Genomic DNA, 21,342 nt, shown 5'->3' with positions numbered 1-21,342 from the left:
TTATGATTGAAACATTTAGTATTTTGAGATAACAGGACAAAATAAGAGTAATTGTGACTATTTTATACAATGATATATGTGACAACCATAATTTATTTTTGCTCTTTTATATAATTAAAAAACTAGTAAAATATTTTATGCTTTATAGAAAATACCACTATTATATATGGAAGTAACTGCTTTGATAAGTCAGTTTATAATAGTTCTCCTGTCCCAGCTAATATCTATAATATTAGAAATATTTTGTAGAATTGAGGCACTAGATCAGCAGTTTGTTGTGAGCTACTGAAGAATAATTTGCTTCTTACTATTATGTAATTTTTCAAACTTTTAAGTTTCTGGGGGATTTATGCACATACTGCTCAAAATATAATAAGAATTTCAACATTATATGATCTTTTAAAACAACTTCATTTTTTCATATCAGCTTCATTACATTTATATCTGATAATATACACATTTTATACAATTAATAATCTTTGTTCTTTTGGGGGGTTTTGGGGTAGCTGTAGCACCTGTTGTGCCTGATTTAAATAGTGATATTGACACTAGTAACTTTGATGATCTGGAGGAAGACAAAAGTGAAGAAGAAACATTTCCTATACCAAAAGCCTTTGTTGGCAACCAGCTACCTTTTGTAGGATTTACTTATTATAGTAATCATCAGTAAGTATATGTAGATTTAATATATTGGTTTGTTGGTAAAAGTCATGAGTATACTTATAACAGGAATATAACAAATATAACTTAATTATTATTGCAGTCATTAAAAACTGCCTTGTGTTAGCCTATTGATATTGGAAACATAGCCATATTGCAGCTGTATTTAGTTTAGAGGCTTATCATCCATTTTGTAGAGATTATTTAGCTTCTGGTAACTTGACTGCATTTTGCTTTGTGTGTGTATTTTCAATTAAATAAGTCAGAATATTCAGGTAATATATTGCAGTCACCTACAGGGATCAAAACTATGTTTGGTAAATGCAACAAAGTCTAATAAGGAAAGAAAAAAAATTAAACAAGGTGTCTGCTTATTTGAAATATCAAGTTGCATGTGTTTAATAGTGCTGGAATGATCTCTGATTCACTTCTAAAGAATACTTTGGATGTATCAATGTTTGCACTCTAAAGCACCTGCATTTTTCCTGAAATTATGCAGTAACTATATTATGACTAATATAAAATGCTTAAATTTTAAAGTGCATAGTACAGAGAAATTATAAATAAATAAATAAATTGAAAAACAACAATGGAAGAGAACTTTTTTCTTTTGATTGTTGCATAGTGAATGTTGCCTAGTTGTAGTATAAATAATGGACAAGAAACAACACACATCAGTTTTCCCTGAAAGTAAGACCTACCCTGAAAATAAGCCCTAGCTTGATTTTTGGGGACGGGCCTAATATAAGCCCTACCCCAAATATAAGCCCTAGTTTTGGGGCGAGGCACACATCTAAAACTCAAGCTGGGGTGGGGGAGTGGAGCTGCCCCACACGCCCCGCACCCACTTACCTTGCAGCCAGGCCTCTCCTCGGCAGTTCACTTCTTCTGGGGTGTCCCCAGGCCTGCATTCTGCAGTCAGGCCTTTCCGGAAGGCCTCTGTAGCCAAGAACCGAATTATGGATTCAATCCATAGCTCCGTTTTGCAAGGACCCTGCAGCCTAGAACCGATCTATGAATTGAATCCATAGCTCGGTTCTTGGCTGGAAAGGCCTCATTGCAAAATGCAGGCCCAACCTCCATTCTGAGCTGCAGAATAAAGCTGCTCCTTCAGCCGCAGAAGAAGTGGGCCGGCTGGGCGGGGCTGTCTGTGCCGGAGGTGAGTGGAAAAGACACCCCCCCCCCCGGAAAATAAGACCTGGTGTCTCTTTTGGAGGCAAAAAAAAAAAAAAGACCCGGTCTTACACACACAGCCACAAAGAAGACTTTATGATTTATATAATAAAACTATAGGGCAGTAAGACATTTTTCATTGATTGCTGACAGTCTCTGTATAGTTGTCTAGTATAGAATCTTCTGGGCCTCATAGTAAATAGAATTTTATTAAAATTTTATTCTGAGAATATTTATATTTTTGTGTCTTTCTAAAACTACTAAAATTGTGTTTATAGGTATTTATCTACCTGCACAGCTAATTCGAATGACAACAGAACAACTACCAACGTAGATAAAAACTTGGTATATTTAATTTTTTTAAAATTGTCATTGGTTAAATTTATTCTATAATTTGTTTATGTTCTGAAAAATGACATCTTTTATATTACATATAATTATATAATGTAACTTAAACAATAAAAATGAAATTCATTTAAATGTTAAAATTGTGTACTTAAATTGTAATTTTTTTTAGTTTTACATAAGTATTATAATTTAGCTAAACTAAAATACATTTTCTTTAACAAGTACCATAAATTGAAATAGATGCCTCTGTTGAATAAAGACTTAAAGTAATATTTTCCATAATGGATATACAATAGTTAGGTGCAGCATTTTAATACCGTTTTTGCAGCTCCAAAATATAATTGGATATTTTAAAAATAAGAAAAACACATACTTTGTTTTATGTTTTATATATTTTAAATAAATAATAGAAAAAATTGTAATGTGATGTTTTATATCCCTAGCATCTTTGTTCCAGGGGCAAAAGAAGACAATTTTATTCTCAATGAAAAGCATTAAAATGATTTCTTAAAAAGTTAATATAAATATTCATTTTTATAATTCAACCCCTCCCCAAAATCCAGTGGAGTTGATTCTTCTGTCATCTTTTTAATGAGGAATTATTAATTAATGAAGAATTTCAATTAATGAATTTGCTTTTGATGCTACATTTTATTTCATTTTTGGCATTACCTCTAAACGATTCTTAGTTTATATTTAATTGTGTTAGCTGGAGAAAAATACCCATTTTAGCCTGATGTTAGTTGATCCAGAAGTCACATCTAAAATAAGAGCTTCACTATATTATTTTAGGAATATACTTAAAATAGATTTTTTTTTAAAATGCTAACTTGCTAAATTGATTTACTTTTTTCATTTTTTATTAAATTTAGAAAGTATTAATTTTAATCTCTTGGAAATCCAGATTCATTTTATTTTAAAAATCAAATTTGTTTTTTATATAAGCCACTGTTGCTAACCATTTATAAAACCATATTCTGCTGATGGAGAATGTTGACTCCATGAATAAAACTCCCAACTTTCAATTCAAAATATTTCCTTTGGCAGCTATCAAATCTATTGGTGTAATAAGAGGTTCTTATGTTCGCTTTCTGTTTCTTAAACAATAAAAATTATGGAATTTAAAATAGCAGTCCCCAATCATTGCAGTTTGGCGGCCCGGCTGGGGGTGGGGGAGAGGGGAGCCAGGCTGCCCAAGTTGGGCTGCGAGTGCATGCACACTGACTCTCCATTCCCACAGCCCAGTTCCAAATAGGAACAGGAATTGGGGACCTCTGATTTAAAAGGGGACCTCATTATTTACAATTGTAAATAATGTATCAACTTCAAACCATATATGAATAGTAAAATTCAAAAGAGAGGAGGTTGTTTTTCCAACTGTGGTTTCTCTGTGAGTATTAAAATACAACCAGTTTTAGAGGTTTTATACACCCTACATAGTGCTGGAAGGCACAATAACAACTTATTATCTGTTCCTGCACTGAAGACACCAAACTTCAAATATTCATTGAAGTAAGTGTGGGTCCAAGAAATATTTATTTTCTGATTATTTTTACTAGATTCTACATCATTTGAACATTTATTAATTTTTCCAGTAATATGTTTCAAATAAGTGTCTATACTCAAAACAAAAGAATATTTAATTTTTAAGAATAAAATCTTAAATAGTTAACATAAAAGTAAAAGTGATTCTCATTATCAGCATTGGTGGATAGCTCTTTTAAATACTTTATGGATACACAAAATGTAAGGCAGACTTGTTTATATGTAAAGGGCACTATAAAGCTTACATTGTTTAGTCACAAGCCCTTTATTCTGTTCCTTTTTTTCCCTCCAATCATTCTGGTAAGGCCATAAATTATCTGGTTGGGGAAGAAAGAATGAACCATCACATTCTTCTTTTTTCTTTTTCAAGAGTACTGATAGAGGAGAGAGAAAATCATTATTTTGACATATTCTAAAGACAAGATTTGAGGCTTTTTTTACTTTTCATTAGGATCAATACTAATGTGGTTTGGAAAATTAATTTAATATATAAGCATCAGAAAACCATTCCATAAATGTTATGCCTTACATATTTAACTAGTTCTATAAAAGTATAAATTTTATAATTCATTTTGTATTTTCTACTTATAGTTAGAATCTTTGCAAAAAAATATTTATCAGCTTGAAGAACAACTACATAATGAAATGCAGTTAAAAGATGAAATGGAACAAAAATTCAGGTAATATATTTCATTTTTTCAGAATGTCAAACATAATTGTTATTAAATATCACTTGTATGATAATAGCATTCAACATGTTCATGTATATCAGCAAACATGCAACAGATGTGAGCAGTGGTGGGATTCAAATAATTTAACAACAGGTTCTCTGCCCTAATGACCGTTTTAAGTATAAAAAAATGATATACCGAAAGGTAGTTCATTATTTCATGCTTAAATAAATAAGAACAATACTTAAATAAGAACAATAAAAGGTACACAAAACTAGATTATAAGAAAGAGTTTCAAAATATTAATGAAAAAAATGTTACTTAACATATTTAACATATTATAAAACATATTATAAAATATGTTATTTAAGATATTTGCATATTGCTTCTTGATTGGCGTCCTCACTTACAATTTTCTTCCCTTTTATACGAGCATCATCGGCTGTGTCATTTATATTTAACCATTTTTTCACTGTAGCAATAGGATCCTGGTTGCAGCAGGAGGCCGTGAAGCTCATTGCGCCAATTGTGCTGGTGCTGCCGCTCACAGCAGGAGGCCATGCAACGCATCACGCCAATTGCGCTGGTGCCGCCACTCACAGCAGGAGGCCACATAGCGCATCACGCCGATCACGCCAATCAGCACGATGAGCCTTGCAGCCTTCTGCTGTGAGCAGTAGCAGCGGCACAATGCGCTACGTGGCGTTGGGCCACAAGTGGCCGCAGAAGAACTCAGATTTATCATAACCGGTTTGCTGAACTCAACAAAAAAATAGATATCGGTTCTGCCAAACCGGCTGAATTCCACCATTGGAATTGAGGAATTTGGCAAACTACAGACTGTATTTTTGTTATTTCCTGTTCCCATAGGAATTACTAACTTTAGAACTATTTAAGAGCAATAATTTTGAAAACAATATTGTAAAAAATTGGTTATGATAGTACAGACTTTTTAGTGGCATTAGCATTTTTGTTATTAAAATTTTAATGGTTTGGATATGTATTTGATGTTTTGTCGATATTGATCAGCTACATATGAAATATTTTGTCTTAAAAGCAGTAAATAAAATTCAGCTTTTATATTCTTTATAGAACATCAAATATTAAATTAGACAAGATAATGAAGGAACTAGATGAAGAGGTAAGTATTTGAATTATTAGCCTTTCTATATTGACTTTGTTAGAAATGAACACAATTTTACATTATGCTTAGAATAGATGAGAAGAGATTGCTAATACATTGGTCCCCAACTATTCTGGCACCAGGGACTGGTTTTGGAAGAAAAATTTTCTTTCGGGGATTGGGGGGGCGGAAGGCAATGGTTTCATGAGCAACCCAGATCTCATGCATATGCAGATGAAGCTTTGCTCACTCATCTGCCCCTTGTATGGCCTGGTTCCTAACAGGCCACAGACCATTACCAGTCCATTGCCCAGCTTAAATTAGACCATCTATCAAGACACAAATGGACCTTCATTTCTCCTAGGCTTGCACATTCAACTTTCCCTCTTATCCTCCATAATCAAAATCTTATCCTTCAGTCACAGATTTTCTGCTCTTTAGTATATATATGTATGGAAATGTTAAAGTTAAATAACTAGTTTAAAAAGTCTTCTTCTAAATGCTGGTTTAATGATGCTTTATTTAAAAAAATGTAATTTAGGTTAGTACTGAAAAAAAATAAGAAAAGCTGTTTTCAACATGATGGAATATTGGGTGTGATTCTCACAGCCACCAAAATGTGAGAGCCAATATTTCATTTGTGGATTTTGCTGTATTTTAAGGTACAAAATGGGTGTTTTAAGCCTTATTCAGGCTTAAGATACTGTAGCATTTCTAATCATGCTCCAGAACTCTTTTTCTGATACATTTTCAGAGTGCACACACTTATCATTATAAAAATAATATTCAATTGCCTATACATCAGTTTGTTACATTTTAAAGTAGCAAATGTATTTCACTATATTTTATTTATTGTAGGAATCTTTTGATTAAAATAATTGCAGTTCTATAACTATTCAGATGAATGCTTAGTTGTAGAGTTTTATTGCTAAAATATTACAACTTACAGGGAAATCAGAGAAAAAATTTGGAATCGACAGTTACTCAAGTAGAGAAGGAAAAGATGCTCTTGCAACACAGAATTAGTGAATATCAAAGAAAAGCTGAACAGGAGAATGAGAAACGTCGAAATGCGGAAAATGAAGGTAAGCTATATTTCTGTTTTGTTTATTATAGTAAGAAAGCTTTTCATACAATCATAGGGCTAGAAGAGACTTTGGAAGTATTCTAGTCCAATCTCCTGTCCATGGTAGGACTCTTTCATCGTCATAAATTTCCATATTGTGTAAATTTATATATTATGCATCCACCCCTTATTTTTGTTAGGCATGAACAAACTTGGTTTGAGCTAGTCCTCAACTTACGATCACAATTGAGCCCAAAATTTCAGTTACTAAGTGAGACAGTTGTTAAGTGAGTTTTGTCCTATTTTATGACCTTTCTTGCTACACTTGTTAAGTGTATCACTGCAGTTGTTAAGTTAGTAACACAGTTGTAAAGTAAATCTGAATTCCCCATTGACTTTGCTTGGCAAACGGTCACAAAAGAAGATCATGTGACCCTAGGATACTGCAACCATCTTGAGTACATACCAGTTGCCAAGCGTCTGAATTTTGACTGTGGGGATGCTACAATAGTTGTAAGTGTGAAAAATGGTCATATCACTTTTTTCAGTGCCATTGTAACTTCAAACATTCACTAAATGAACTGTTGTAAGTCAAGGACTACCTGTACATATCCCGATCTTGGGTTCGCTCCCACCAAATTTCAGCAATATCAACAATGTCATATTTGCAACATACCCCTCCTCTTCTACCCTAGTACTGGGATTTCATGTTCTCTGTTTTCTTCTCCATTCTCTGAGCATTGGTTACAGTCATTTGAGCCCTTTAGTACTGTCTGTCTTAGTGTTTGCCTGCTTATCTTCTGATGTATTTCTGTGCCCCCCCCTTTCTTTCTTGTTATAAGGCTTACTGTTTTGAGTGTAGTTCTGGGTGTTGGTCTTTTATCTCTCCACGATTAATTTAAACCTGCCAGACAACCTGAGTAAGTTGTCTTTGAAACACCTTCTTCTCAGTCCTTGTGAGGTAAAGTGTATCTTTTACAAAAGCCCTTTAGTAGATAATATGTCCTGGTCCAGGAATCCAAATTTTTGTTGATGACACCATTCCTTGGACTAATGTTTTATCTCCAGAATCTTCTGTTCCTTCCTCAGGCCACAATCATCAATAGAAAGTATGAATGAAAATGTTCCTGTTGTTATTGTTGTTTTTAAATAAAATGGGAAGTGTTTCGATTTTAAATGTTTTATTTCTGCAATTTACCTAGAAATATTTTTAAAAATGTATGTTTAAAATGTTTTTCTTTGCTTTTAGTATCAACATTAAAAGATCAGCTGGAAGACTTAAAAAAAATTAGTCAACACTCACATATTACAAATGAAAAAATTACACAGTTGCAAAAGCAAGTAAGCAATTTTGCATATCTATTTTGTTTCATAAATATATTCATTCCCCCTGAGTAACATACTCTGCCCTTCATGAAAGCCCTAAAGATTTAGAAACAGTAGCGGAAGCTTGTAACCAACTTCCAGCAGAGGTAGTGGATCAGTCGTCAGTAACTGAGTTTAAACATGCTTGGAATAAATGCATCTCCATTGTCTGACAAAATTAAAATTAAAATTAAAAACCTGAAAGGGCAGACTCGATGGACCACTCGGTATTTTTCTGCTATCAGCTTAATAGGATTTTATGAAGTTACTACTTTGTTATGACTGTTTTAATGATTTTAATGATTAATTATTCCTAGATAGTTGTTTTGCTATTTTGTTCTTCTGTTATTCTACTAAGGTTGTAACTTGTCCCATGTGTTATATTGAGTTGCTTGATGTTTACATGGCCAAATAAATATAGTGCATTCAGAAAGTTTTCAAATCGCCTTCATTTTTGTCAATTTTGTTATGCTGCAGTCTGATTCTACAGTTGTTGAAATTCTTTTTTCCCCTCATTAATCTACACTCAATACCCCATAATGACAAAGTGAAAAGAGAATTTTAGAAATGTCTGTAAATTTATTAAAAAGAAAAAACTGAAATATCACATTGGCATAAGTATTCAGATTCTTTACAACAACACTTGAAAATTAGGTCAGGTGCCTCCCATTTTTCTTGATTGTTGCTGACATGTTTCTACACTTCGGCCTATGGAAAATTAAATTGATTGGGCATGATTTGGAAAGGCACACCCCTCTCTATAGAGGGCCTCACAGCTGACAATGCATACTGTAGTAGAGCAAAAGCCATGAGGTCAAAGGAACGGCCTGAAGAGTTCAGAGAAAGGATTATTGCAAGGGGGGGGGGCTACAGTAAAATTTCTGCATAGAAGGTTCCTAAGAGCACAGTGGTCTCCATAATTCTCAAATGGAAGAAGTTTGACACAACCAGGACTCTTCCAAGAGCTGGTCGCTTGGTCAAACTGAGCAATCGGGGGAGAAGGGCCTTAGTAAGAGAGGTGACCAAAAATCCAATGGTCACTCTGAATGAGCTCCAGAGTTCCTGTGTGGAAATGGGACAGAGTTCCAGAAGGAGAACCATCACTGCAGTCCTCCAACGATCTGGGCTTTGTGGCAGAATGGCTAGACGGAAGCCTCTCCTCAGTGCAAAACACATGAAAGCTCACTTGGAGTTTTTAAAAAAGCACCTGAAGGGCTCTCAGACTATAAGGAACAAAGATTCTCTGGTCTGATGAAACCAAGATTGAACTGTTTGCCCTCAGTTCTAAATGTTATGTCTGGAGGAAACCAGGCACCACTCATCACCTGCCCAATATGATCCCAACAGTGAAGCATGGTAGTGACAACATCATGCTGTGAGGGTATTTTTCAGCAGCAATGACCGGGGAGACTGGTCAGGGTTGAGGAAAATCTGTCCCACAGTGCTCAGGAGCTCAGACTGGGCCAAAGGTTCACTTTCCAACATGACAATGATCTGTGAATGTCCTAGAGTGGCCCAGCCAGAGCCCTGACTTGAATCCTAGTGAACATCTCTGGAGGAACTGAAAATGGCTGTCCACCAACGGTCGCCATCCAACTTGACTGAGCTTGAGAGGATTTGCAAGGAAGAATGGCGGAAAATTCCCCAATCCAGGTGTGCAAAGCTTGTCAAAGGTGTTTCAACAAAGTACTGAGTGAAAGGTCTGAATACTTAAACCAATGTGATATTTCAGTTTTTACTTTTTAATAAATTTACAGACATGTCTAAAATTCTGTTTTCATTTTTTCATTATGGGGTACTGAGTGTAGATTAACGAGAAATGAATTTTAACTGTAGAATCAGGCTGTAGTATAACAAAAGTGAAGGGGGCCTGAATACTTTCTGAATTCACTGTAACTAAATCTCCCTTTTTAGGGTAGATAATGAGTCATACTCATTTTAGACTAACCTCTAATTTTTTTCCCTAATCCTGTTGCTTACACAGCTTGAAGAGGCCAATGATTTGCTGAGAACAGAGTCAGATACTGCAGCAAGACTAAGGAAAAGTCATACAGAAATGAGCAAGTCAATAAGTCAATTTGAATCATTAAATAGGGAGTTGCAGGAGAGATGCAGAATTCTAGAAAACACAAAATTACAGGTGGAAAAGGATTATTTCCAGCTACAAGGAGCACTAGAAGTAGAACGAAGAGATAGGAGTCATGGATCAGAAATTATTGGAGAACTACAAGGTAATAATTTTACACTAATTATAAAATGTAAAGTTTTTTTCTGATATCTTGAAATATAAATAACAATTTTGGGCTGAGTTATGTATATGAATGGTGAAAGATAAATTAAATATAAATGCTCTTATATTAAGTGTAAACACTGCATACTTTATGTAAAACTAAGAATTTGTAATAGCTATTCCATTTCCCAAAACATATTGTCATGGATTTTTTTTGCATATCAATATGATCTGATTCTTTGTTTTCATATGTGTAAAATAAGATGTTTATTTATTTATTAAATTTATATGCCACCTCACTATCAAGAGACTCTGGGCAGTTTACAGTGCCATAAATAACAATATAGAACAATTAGGGTTAAGGTTAAAAACATAAAACATTGAGGATTGAAAGTTAAAACAAAATATAAATGCTGTCATTGTACAGAAAAATTCAGCATGACAATTATATGCATCCTATGCTACAGATATTAGACATGAATTGTTGCAGTAAGTTAGGATGCAGCAGCATACAACAGAGAATCCAGTATGGCCTTTGGATATATGTAGAATCTATCCAAATGTGCCTGTGGAGACAAACCTGCAAGAAAAGATATATGCTATTGAACTATGTGGCCGTGAACATTTGCAACTTGATTTTAGGCTATATTATGGCTGCCTAGAAGTATAGAAATCAACTGTAGGACATATAGGAACTTGGAGCAAGAAAAGAGAAATGTTAAATGTTTTCATTTAAGGAATGAAAGTCCATTTCCCCAAAGAACTCTTGGATTAAATTTTAAATCCAAGGGAAAAAATTCAAGCAAAAGGTACTATTTATTTTTTGTAGCAATCTATAATAATATCAAAAGCTGTACTTGATTTTAACATAAGATGATATTGCTCTTACTCATTTATAAATAGTTATTTTTTTCAATAAGACAATATTGTATCCTCCAGAGGACATCTTGGCCATGCTCACTTAAAAAAAAAAAATTAAAAGCACTTACTATTATGCAAAGCAAAACTACATCCCTTGCATTGTATTTGGTTTAAAAAATGTTTGTGGATCCTCATGGGAAGTTAGAGAACATCCTTGAAACTAGCTTAAAATTTGTATAGTAAAACTAGATAAAATATGTTTGCTTGTGATTCTAAAGAATCTTTCTGTGTCAGCCAGATTACGAATGTGCCCACTGTCCCAATTTCAGATGTGTTTCTGGCTGAAAAAGGTTACCTAGCCTTAGCTTTCTTCGAAGCATTTCTGCTTATATATTTCGGGTTTTGAACATGCAGAATTGATTTATCTAAAGCTTTTATATTTTTGTACACTACCTACAATCCCACAATATAAAAGTGGTATTTCTACAAATAATAACCACAGACAGAGTGCAAGAATAAAATACTTTCTCTCTTGTCCTGCTTGAACTACTCTTGCTTCTCTTTATTTTGAACGAATAGTTAAGAAAATCTACTTTTGAATAGGACCTAAATCATAGAATTAAATCCTATGATTTTATTAATGCAGATAATAAGTATGAACAGGAACTTCCTTGTTCATAAATACTGTTTACTGAGGGTGAACAATAGATGGTGGGTTAAAATAGTTTTCTGAGGAATATATAGGTCATTTAATGTCTTTATAAAAAAACCCTTTTACTTGCGCTACTCTACAAATGTGTTGGAAAATTTGTGGGCGTAATCTTTTTGTATCAGTAAATATAAGTTCTTCAAATCAATAAAGACTAGCATTTTTGTTGCAAATGTGAATATTCCATATCTGCTGTTTTAATTAAATGTGATCACTTAGCCTTTCTTGCATAATTTCATTTTCAGTATTTAATTGCATATATGTGTACCCATATGAAAATATATGTTTACATATTTTCAGTTTAATTAATAATTTAATTAAAGTGGAAAACATAGATCTAACATTTTAAATATAATCTATTTTCTTAATGAATCATCTTTGATATATGTGAGGAGTTTATGTAAGTAAACTATTCTTGTCTATCTGGAGTCATAGAAACAGTTAAATATATTTAATTAATACTATAGCTCGCATTACATCTTTACAAGAAGAAATCAAAGGTGTGAAAAACAATCTTGAGCGAGTAGAAGAAGAAAGAAAACAGGCCCAAGACATGCTTAATCATTCTGAAAAGGTACGGTAACTAGGTAATGAGGCACAAAGTCTTATGTATCTTGCATATTTAGAATAAAAAATATATCTGCATATTTTTAGAATTACAAATAAATGTACATTTGAAAATGATAGGAATACATAAAATTCAATAAGGCCATGGAAGAAGGGTGAGCCAGAAATCAAATTTAGACTTGTTAAATTATAATTATTACTAAATGGTAAGCCATGTAGCACTTTGGATTTGTGGTAAAGGTGCTGGAGTATATTGGGAATGAATATAGTACTCACTTGCAACTTATTGAGTCAAGTGTATCTTCTATTCCAGGAAAGAGAGTAGCTGCTATAATGTGTAACCAACAGCTGCTAGATTTATACTAGTCATTTTCAGAATAAGCAGCTCTTTGACAGAAAGGGAGCAAGAAGCAATAAGTGAAAAAAATATTAACAACATTGGTTAAGAAAAGAAAAGGAATTGGAGCTAAATCTCACCACTATTCCTCTCCATACTTTTATTTTGAATCATCTTTGCTTCCACAACTACACATGTATTTTTCCATTTTTTTTCATAACTGTTTACCATCTATGCATCTTATATTTCAATTCATAGTCTTCCATATGTCACAGTCATCATCCAGTGACCCCATACATATTGACCTCTTCTACCTACCATGGCTTTGATTATTGAGCAAAATAGAGAAAGTGTATGATAGGTTATGAGCCGTAACTGTATCTGTTAAGATTAAATATTCAATATTTCCTAGTAACAGGAAGGATAATCCTAGTCCCTTTTTGGTTAATATATCATAAGTAAAACCAAAACATAATTTTACTCCAAGCACATTTACTCTATGCATGCTAGGGTTTAGAAACTATAATTAAAGTTAATGTATTATTGCCCATATCCTACAGGTATTTTATTGATACGTACCGTGTTTTCCCCAAAATAAGACCTAGCTTTATTTTTGGGGGTGGGCCTAATATAAACCCTACCCCCAAAATAAGCCGTAGTTTTGGGGTGAGGTGCATACCTAAAAATCAAGCTAGGGCAGGGGTGGGGGATGGAGCTGTCCCATGTTCCCCGCACTCACTTACCTTACCAATAGGACCACCATAGCCAGGCCTCCCACACCCAACACCTGTTGCGCCGATGCCCGAGTTCTTCTGTGGCTGCTTGCAGCCGCATGGCTTGTTTCGGACTGGTGCCACCACTTGTGACAGGAGGCACATGGCACTTTACGCTGGTGCTGTTGCTCGCGGCAGGATGCTGCATGGCATTTTGGGTCAATGCTGCTCACAGCAGGATGCTGTGCAATGTTTTAGGCCGGTGCTGCCACTTGCTGCAGGAGGCCACGTGGCTCGTATGAGTGGTGGCACTGGCGCGAAGCACCACACGGCCTCCCACCACGAGTGGTGGCATCAGCCCAAAAGCAGGAGGCCACGTGGCACTTTCGGCTGGTGCTGCCGCTTAGAGCAGGAGGCCACACAGTGCTTCGGGCCAGTGCTTCTGCTGCAAGCGGCGGCACCGGGCTACAAGTAGCAGCAAGAAGCCGCTGAAGAAGTCAAACAGCGGTGCAACAGATGTCGGGGCGTGGGAGGCCTGGCTGCAGCGAAAATAAGACCTGGTGCCTCTTTTGGACGCAAACAAAATGTAAAACCAGGTCTTATTTTGGGGGAAACATGGTACTCAGGATCTAGTAGATGTGCGTAAAACAAAAAGGTAGGAAGAAGAAAGGTACTGAAAAGTATAATAAAATATGAATACTTGTCATATTTAGTATATCTGATACCATTTTATACAAAATATCTTTCTTGCAGGAGAAGAATAACTTAGAAATAGATCTAAACTACAAACTTAAAACGGTACAACAACGTTTAGAACAAGAAATAAATGAACATAACATAAACAAAGCTCGGTTAACTGACAAGCATCAGTCAATAGAAGAGGCCAAATCTGTTGCTATGTATGGTAAGTTCTTAAAGAATAAGCAAGGTTAATATGTAATTAGTTTTTATATAGTTCTTCCTTTAAATAATTTGTTCTATGTTCCTTTCTAATTTGCCTAGTTTCCTTGGCAACCATCCCTATCTAGCCTATAGACCTTTGATTTTCTGGTGATTCCCCATTAGCAATCTAACCTGCGTACCTTTAGGGGTTTGCTGTAAGTTACCTTTTGGGAAATTTCCTTTAGGAACTGAGATACCGGGGTGTCAAGTTAGCCTTCAGTATGATTCATCATAGTTCTGGAAATTCAGTAGATTTCTACAGAATATTAATCTACTATTATAAAAGAAAGTCTTTAATACCAGAAACGTGGCTTGGTGTAATGACATTGGGAGATGGAGGGAAGAGATGCTGCCTACGGAATAATTGGATAAGAGAGTACATAGCCCATATCTATATAATGGGCAGAGAAAGAAACTCAGAAAGGAACCTTCTTACCTTCTCAGGATGTAAAGGACACAGCAGAAGATTTGTACTATCATACTGACAAGGTTGTCTTGTCGTGTTTCCTACCTGCCTACCTGGAGTATGTGGGGTAGTTATTTTCTATTATTTATGAAAAAATCTAGGTACCAGTCTTTGTTTCTCATATCGTTAATAAGCTGGTAATGAACAAGAGAGAACAGTTGACATCTCAGCATATGTAATCTATATGCATTAGGTATATCATTATACTACAGGTAACAATTCTAGGAGATTTTTAGATATTAATATAGCTGCTCCAAATGCTTAATATTTTCTCTCACCTTTCAGTAGGATATCTGGAAGATCGCGTGAATGCATTCTTTTTTGCTTTCTAATGTACTTTAACAGGTAGTTTTCACTTAGCAAGCACTTGTTCAGCAACTGTTCAAAGTTATGATGACACTGAAAATGTTACAATAGGTCTTCAAAGTATGGCTGCATTCCTGTAATCCACATGATCATAATTTGGGCACTTGGTAATCAGTGCACATTTGTGATAGTTGCAATTGAGTGGTCCATGATTGCCATTTATGATCTTCATAGCCAGCTTCCAACAAGCAAAGCGAATTGGGAAGCTGGTAGAAAATCACAAATTGTAATGAAGTGACATCACACTTAATGACCCACAGTTATTTGCTTAACAAATGAGCCAGAAATGAAGTGATATTGTGACTTGGGCTTAGCGACAGATTGGTACTAAATGCAGTACGTGAGGACTACCTATATTTAATTTTTGTTGTCTTTCTTTTTCCTCATAGAAATTGAAAAAAAGGTTAAGGAAGAACGAGCAGCAAGAGAGAAGGCAGAAAATCGAATAGTTCAGATTGAAAAGCAATGTTCCATGTTAGACTTTGATCTGAAGCAATCACAGCAGAAGATTGAGCACCTTATTGAACAGAAAGAGAGACTGGAAGAGGAGGTAAAACAGTAATTTCTATACCATGTGAACATTCCTTTTAGGCATATATGAAAAATTATCTTATTTCTATGAACCCAAAAATCTCTGTGTAGCTGCAGATAATTTCACAAATTATTTGTTTATAAACTGCCTCATACCTAAGACTCTGGGCATGAAATTCTAAAATCTTTCCTGAATCATATTTAAGCAGTTTCAAGTAGAATTGGAAGGCCAGTGACAGGTATATGAGGCTTCTTATGAAACTGCTTGAACCTTTGTTTTGGTACATTGGGAAAAAAGTAAAAATATTAAAACTTTTTTTTATGATAAATTCTCCATTAACTTTATCATAGCATAAATAACTATCCATCCCACACAAATCTCAAATCATGTCTTTCTATCTCCAATAACCTTTTTCTCAGCATTAGCACAGTGGTTGGAATGCAGTATTGCAGGCTAACTGCCCAGTGCCAGGAGTTTGATCCTGACTGGCTCAAGGTTGACTCAGCCTTTCATCCTTTTGAAATCAGCAAAATGACGACCCAGATTGTTGGGGGCAATATGCTTGCTCTGTAAATCGCTTATAGAGTACTGTAAAGCACTATAAAGCGGTACATAAATCTAAGTGCTATTGCTATTGCTATTACCCAGTTTTTCATCTAAACTAAACAAGAAGTTGTAGAATATAGTTTCAGATCAGATAAACCCAAAACTAATCGTTCTTTGGCATCGTGAAATGCCTTATATTTAACTCACAGTTTTTCCCCTACCACACAATTTAGACATATCTTTCTGCCATTGTTTATATCAGTTGTTAAAACTTGTGATGTCTGAAATAAAAATAATATTCTAGGCAAAACATGCATCTTAATCACAGAATCTTAATCTCCCCAATTAACAATGATAATAGATCTAAACTACAATAGATCTAAATCACATGATAATTGTATTTTTTCCCAGTTTAGCATATCATTTTAGATTTCAATCCACATCTTAACAAAATTATTTTAATTTGACAAATCATATTTGTCAAATTAACACTCAGATATTTTATCTTTTTCTCAATCTTGAAACCCATTTTGCTGATCAGTTTGGTTTCATCTTACATATTTATATTTTTATTACCATCTTTGTCTTCTGTTTATTAATCTTAAAACTAGCTAATTCTTTTAGTTTTTTTTAATAATTCAGTCCCCTTTAAAGAATCTTCCAAAACCAACACCAAATCATCTACAAAAGACTTGTCTCTTTTAATTTTTAAATTCATTATTCATCTTGCTCTGTATCTTTATTCAAAGTTCAAGAACCAAATAAGCAAAGGAGAAGGGGTAATGGGCTTGTCTTGTTTCTTTTTGTATCTCACTATCTCCATTAACATTAATTATTTCTGTGAGGCATAAATTAATTTTACCAATTTAAATTGTCAAAAGCTTTCTGTAGAACAGCAGGCAAGGGGGGGGGGATTAAACATATCAGTTTAGAATTGTTCTCTTCACACAAGTCCCTAAAGTCCAACCCCTCCTGAATTCCATTGACCCTTATCTGATGCCAATTAGTGTTGAACTTTAGTTGACCAGATTCTTGTGTAAAGGCTTGAATAAATATTCTATGCTACAACCTTACAAATTGGCCTCTTAACACCTGGCACTTTTTCCTGAAATTGGATAATGCCAAAGTAAGTAGGTAGAAATAAATAAATTGTTTATTATGTTTTTAGGTTAAGAATCTGACACTTCAATTTGAACATGAGATAAATAAAAGAGTGATGACACAGAATGAACTGAAGATGCATGCTATAGAAGCAGATAGTTTAAAGAGTTCAGAGAAACAGCTAAAACAGGAGATCAATGCATTGTTGGAAGCAAAAAGATTAGCAGAATTTGAATTGGCTCAGCTGGCTAAGTAAGTTGCATTTTTATTATCAAAAAGAACTGTATTGTGAATGATTGCTTTTAGTGCTATGTTGTATTGACATCTGACTTCACTATTTATAGTTATTTATGCAAACATCTCATGGAAGGTGTTCATAAAAACTAATGACATAAATATTTTAAACTTCTAGACTTATTAAGTTTCCTGTGTTCTACTTAAATAATATTTTTATTGCTTGATCTACTGGACATCTTTTAACTAAGAGTTCAGAATAGAAATTCCTTTACTTTTTTCCCCATCAAAGGCAATACAGAGGGAATGAAGGCCAAATGCGTGAATTACAAGATCAACTAGAAGCTGAACAATATTTTTCTGTAAGTGTTCTTTATCTTGCACAAGCATTTAATGATGTTATGTACAACTTGCATTAATCTATTAATAATGACCTTCACTTTTAGATAATGTTTGTGCCTTGGAATGGTAAAAGTATTAAGGGGGGAGGAAGAACAAGAAAGGTACACACACAATTGTTTTTTTATTACTGTTTGATTTCCACTTTTTTGTCTGCTGTCAAGCTAAAAAAAAGGTAAGCATCCATTTTTCTTCCAGTCTTTTAGCCATTGTGGACTTGCCCTTGTTGACATTTTGGACACATATATTAGGTTGGGCTAAATAGTATACCTGGTTTCTGTGCCTAAAATTTTAAGAAACATTTGTTTAAAGAATTGCTGTAATCAATCATTTTTTCACTAAATATCAAAGAAATGTATTTTATAAATGTCTTTTTCCACTTTCATTATTATCTTTAAACAACTGGAACTTTCAAGGGAAAGGCTTATTGTGATTGATTTGCTTATGTTTACGGTCTGGTCAGTATCAAAATCTTAAAAACTCTTCTAAAAATAGACAATCGGTGCACTAGAAAAAATAGCGAAAAAAGAATCTTATTGTATCATGTTTTTCTCCTTTTTGGTTTTGGAGAATTTTGATTGTAGAAAAAACAAAATTAGAATTCCCTTAAATTATACATTACATTGTATTTCACTGCACAGAAATATAGCACAGATCTAGGAAGAAAGCTGTCTCATAATTCAACCAACTACTGTGCCTTGGCCTTGTCTATTATCTCATATTAGCCTGATCTTTTTTGAATATATGAATGATATTCCCTTAAGTGCATCTTGATGAACAGAGAGAGAGTGAATTTATAAAACCAACAGCACTGGCAGTTTATTCTTAAATGTTAATCTTGGTCTAAAAACTACCCAATTATAAAGTAACTATCCAGCTCTTCTTTTATAATGAAAAAGAGCTCAATCTTATTAACAAAATATTTATATTAATAACTGCAATATTTTAATGTCAACACTTCTATATATCATTTAATTCACAATGCTTTTTAAAAAAAATCTGATTTGATTCCAAAATGTCTGTTGCTAAGCAAGACAATTGTTAATTGAATTTTGCCCCGTGTTACGACCTTTCTTGCCACAATGAATCACTGCAGTTTTTAAGGTACTAACACAGTTGTTAAATAAATCTGGCTTTCCCAGTGATTTTGCTTGTCAGAAGGTCACAAAAGGTGATCACATGACCCAGGACCATCATAAATATATGCCAGTTGCCAAGTGTCCTTATTTTGATCATGTGACCATGGGGATGCTGCAATGGTTGTAAGTGTGAAAAAATAGTCACTTTTTCAATGCCGTTGTAACTTTGATGGTCACTAAACAATTGTGAATTGAGGACTACCTGTACTAGGCAGCATGAGGGAATTGCTTTGAGTAAAAATTATGCTATTATCTTTTTGTTGCTGGTTTCATTGTACAATTTTTAAATTTCTTTTTTATCAAAAATGTTGCAAGCTCTTTGAGAGAGCATTTGTAAAAGCTTGATATAAATAATATGAAAATATAGATTGAATAATATGTAGCCCTTATCATTATCCTGATGCCTTTTTTTATTTCTAGACACTTTATAAAACTCAAGTTAAAGAACTCAAAGAAGAAATTGAGGAAAAAAATAAAGAAACACAGAAAAAAATACAAGAGCTGCTAAATGAAAAGTAAGTCACTTTTATGGACATATTCCTTCCAAAATTGAGACACTCTAAGCAGCATTGATATTATTGAGTGAATATGTATGTATATATGTATGTATTTTTCACAATTCTGAACCGCCCATCTCCCACAAAAACAAAAATCTTTTTTATCAGTTGAAAACAAAAGGGATTTAAATACATTAATTTTGTGGATTGCTGCCTATATTTTGAGAAGAAAAAGAGTCCTTAAAACAAACAACTTGATGTCAGGCTAGAACATTTGCAAAATATTAACTAAAACAAAACATTCTTATTAAATATAAGTTTTTTTTGTAATAAAGTGTAATTAGTTGTATTTTAAAATATGTCTAAAAAGAAGCTTTGTTGGCTATGGAAATGTATATACAGTATTCAGTGAAACAAAAATGTAAATATGAGCTATTTATTTATTATACGTATATGGCTATAAATATATAATTATAAATTATGTATAATAATTTATAAGATATAAATATAAAAGCTATAGTTCCAGCAGAAGCAGAAAATTCTAATAATTCAGTATATAAGGATTTTTTTTATTTTACATATCTTTTTCAGTAGCAATAATGATCTCCTCTGGTAGGTATTGAAATTTATTCCTGTAATTGTCTTGAATTGAAACTTAGTAGTTTGTATAATGTACAAGTCACTGGCCCCGAGTTAAACAATGCTGGGCTCACATTTTATCAATCTGAGTCAAACAATATCTATGATGACCTTGCATAATTATCATGATGGATTGTTCACAAGTTATGTCTAGACAGACCATCAAGGAGTTTATGTCTAAATAAGAAATTGTATCCTACATTGCATTATTTCTAAAAGAACAATGTAGTATTTTTTTAAAATAATAATTTTGTGTTGCAGAGAAACTGTTGTTACACAGTTAGATTTGGCTGAAACAAAAGCTGAATCTGAACAATTAGCCCGAGCTCTCCTTGAAGAACAATATTTTGAACTAACACAAGAGAGTAAGAAAGCAGCATCACGAAATAGACAAGAAATTATTGATAAGGACAATATTGTCAGTCGGGTAAGGTATATTTATATATTTATATCACGAAGTCAGTTTATTATATTGTGAGATAGAAGTCTATTGTAGCTTTAATAATGTGACTACATACATGATGGATGCTTGTTTTTCTTACAAATCTTCAGTAGCAAGATTGATGCTTGCATATAGCTGAATAAGGATAAGGTTTCCTTCAGTGAAATATGAAACATTTTCTTGCATTGGAAGAAAATGCAAGAGAATCACAGAATTATAGGGTTAGAAAAGATTTTTGAGATCTTCCAGCCAACTCTCTGCCCAGGCAAGAATCCCCATACCATCTTATATACATCCATTGTTTGAAAACCTCCAGTGGTGGAGTATTAGTAACAACAGAAAGCAGACTATTCTACTGATTAATATCATAGTTCTCTTTAGTCCAACATACCTAGTTCCTTTAACTGTTCTTCATAGAATGTTATCTCCAAGGCTCCATCTTTGTCCTTCATTTCTATCCTCAGTATACTTCTTACATTTTGGCAGCCAAAACCGAACACAATACCCAAGTGCAGTCTGACCAATACAACATAGAGTGCAACTGTCACTTCCCATGAACTGGACACTGTATCTCTGTTGATACTGTCTTAGATTCCATTAGATCTTGAGATAGTTACAGCACATTGCTTGTTCATGCTTAATCAGTAGTCTATCAGAGTATTTGGATCCTT

At 33.8% G+C, this 21,342-nt stretch overlaps 1 protein-coding gene across 1 annotated transcript in view; it reads left to right on the top strand.

The window, feature by feature from the left end:
* Positions 1-21,342, top strand: part of ROCK1 (Rho associated coiled-coil containing protein kinase 1) — an 84,910-nt gene that overhangs the window by 39,945 nt on the left and 23,623 nt on the right. Inside the window, exons 10-23 of the mRNA XM_015813475.2 lie at positions 507-666; positions 2,112-2,178; positions 4,318-4,406; positions 5,490-5,538; positions 6,470-6,605; positions 7,836-7,927; positions 9,936-10,182; positions 12,219-12,325; positions 14,122-14,272; positions 15,532-15,692; positions 17,389-17,573; positions 17,848-17,917; positions 19,514-19,608; positions 20,491-20,656. Of these exons, the coding sequence (XP_015668961.1) occupies positions 507-666; positions 2,112-2,178; positions 4,318-4,406; positions 5,490-5,538; positions 6,470-6,605; positions 7,836-7,927; positions 9,936-10,182; positions 12,219-12,325; positions 14,122-14,272; positions 15,532-15,692; positions 17,389-17,573; positions 17,848-17,917; positions 19,514-19,608; positions 20,491-20,656 (1,775 nt within the window). The remainder of the gene's footprint in view (positions 1-506; positions 667-2,111; positions 2,179-4,317; positions 4,407-5,489; positions 5,539-6,469; positions 6,606-7,835; positions 7,928-9,935; positions 10,183-12,218; positions 12,326-14,121; positions 14,273-15,531; positions 15,693-17,388; positions 17,574-17,847; positions 17,918-19,513; positions 19,609-20,490; positions 20,657-21,342) is intronic.

The sequence above is a fragment of the Protobothrops mucrosquamatus genome, unplaced genomic scaffold, assembly GCF_001527695.2.
Source record: "Protobothrops mucrosquamatus isolate PMUCROS unplaced genomic scaffold, P.Mucros_1.0 scaffold158, whole genome shotgun sequence".
NCBI classification, from domain to species: Eukaryota; Metazoa; Chordata; class Lepidosauria; order Squamata; family Viperidae; genus Protobothrops; species Protobothrops mucrosquamatus.
Note: the sequence above shows the minus strand (reverse complement) of the source record. Positions and strands in the feature narration are given on the sequence as shown.